Source organism: Nanorana parkeri, unplaced genomic scaffold, assembly GCF_000935625.1.
Source record: "Nanorana parkeri isolate BGI_ZX_2015 unplaced genomic scaffold, ASM93562v1 scaffold3297, whole genome shotgun sequence".
Classification (NCBI taxonomy): Eukaryota; Metazoa; Chordata; class Amphibia; order Anura; family Dicroglossidae; genus Nanorana; species Nanorana parkeri.
In genome coordinates this window covers 6,692-8,186 of record NW_017309565.1, presented here as the reverse complement: position 1 = coordinate 8,186, position 1,495 = coordinate 6,692, and the positions used below count along the sequence as shown (strand labels likewise).

At 55.3% G+C, this 1,495-nt stretch overlaps 1 protein-coding gene across 1 annotated transcript in view; it reads left to right on the top strand.

Moving 5' to 3' along the window:
- The window catches only part of LOC108803011 (G-protein coupled receptor 143-like), a 13,595-nt gene that overhangs the window by 9,973 nt on the left and 2,127 nt on the right, over positions 1-1,495 (top strand). The window contains exons 6-7 of the mRNA XM_018574863.1: positions 809-918; positions 1,006-1,114. Of these exons, the coding sequence (XP_018430365.1) occupies positions 809-918; positions 1,006-1,114 (219 nt within the window). The remainder of the gene's footprint in view (positions 1-808; positions 919-1,005; positions 1,115-1,495) is intronic.

The window sequence follows — 1,495 nt, the reverse complement described above, 5'->3', positions numbered from 1 at the left end:
GGGCTGTGTGGCCCCTGCTCCCCCCCTCAGTGTGGCCCCGTGGTACATCTCTCCAGTAATGAAGAATAAGAAGGAATCCGTTTCATTGAACTTTGTAGGCAGTTGGTGTGAACGGGGAGATTATAAGTCACGGATGGAGATAACGCCTCATGCCCCTCCCCCCACATGTCTCGGCTCCGTAACATACAATCTGTACACAACATACAAAGTGATTATTGTGCAGGAGGAGGAATCCCCGCTATGCGTGTCCTATGAAACACGTGATGATGACGGGAAGTGTAATTGTCACATTGTATCAGAGGAATCCGTTCATCATACACCAGCAGAGACGCAGGGAGGTCCTCTTCATATACCGCGTGTCCAGACGCAGGGAGGTCCTCCTCATATACCGCGTGTCCAGACACAGGGAGGTCCTCCTCATATACCGCGTGTTCAGACGCAGGGAGGTCCTCTTCATATACCGCGTGTTCAGACGCAGGGAGGTCCTCCTTTATTCCGCTTGTTGTGTTGTGTTGGGTGAGGCGTGTGTTGGACTGGTGAGCCGTGTGTTGTATGGAAGAGCCATGTGATGGGTCGGTGAGCCGTGTGATGGGTCGGTGAGCCGTGTGTTGGACTGGTGAGCCGTGTGATGGGCGGGTGAGCCGTGTGTTGTATGGAAGAGCCGTGTGATGTATGGAAGCGCCATGTGATGGGTCCGTGAGCCGTGTGATGTGCGTGTGAGCCATGTGATGTATGGAAGAGCCATGTGATGGGTCGGTGAGCCGTGTGTTGGACTGGTGAGCCGTGTACTAAGTCTTTTTGTATGCAGGTGTGACTCCACGCAAGGCCTGGTGCTCTTCCATGACGTGGTCCTGTACATCCCGTTGCTGCTCGCGCTCTTGGGGAGCCCCTTCCTGCTGAGGAGAGCCATTGTGAGAGGTAGGAGCCCCGGATGGGTCTGCCCCTCCCCCGGTCATGTCACATATTGTAGAGATGGCTGACTGTTTCTTCCTCTGGGTCCCCCAGTGCCCGCCGTCCTGAAGATGCATTGTGGGGTGTATACGAGTAGTGAACGGTTCCGGAAGCAGACCCTGTGTAGACGGCTCCTGGGGATCAGTGGGGTCTTCGTAGCTTGGTAAGTCCTCCCATGTGGAGGTCTCCCCACTCTTTTATATCCATGGAGGGGAAGATGTCATTTGTAGTTTTCTCTATGACGTTCCTTCAGCTGGTCACTGGGAGGAAGCCATTGGCCGGCCTCTGATGGACCACGTGGCCAGCCACAGGAAGTGATGTCACTGGCACCGTCTCCAGGAAGGAAACTTTGTAACAGATTCACAAAAATGTATTCACTTCAGAAGACTGAGAGACCGAGGGAGAGATCTGGGGGGATGGACATGAACTGGAAGCTCCTGAGGGTTAGAGAAGCTCATTCCAAGTAGCCCCGACCCTTCGCCCCGACGGTAGCCCCGACGGTAGCCCCGACCCTTCACCCGACGGTAGCCCCGACCCTTCACCC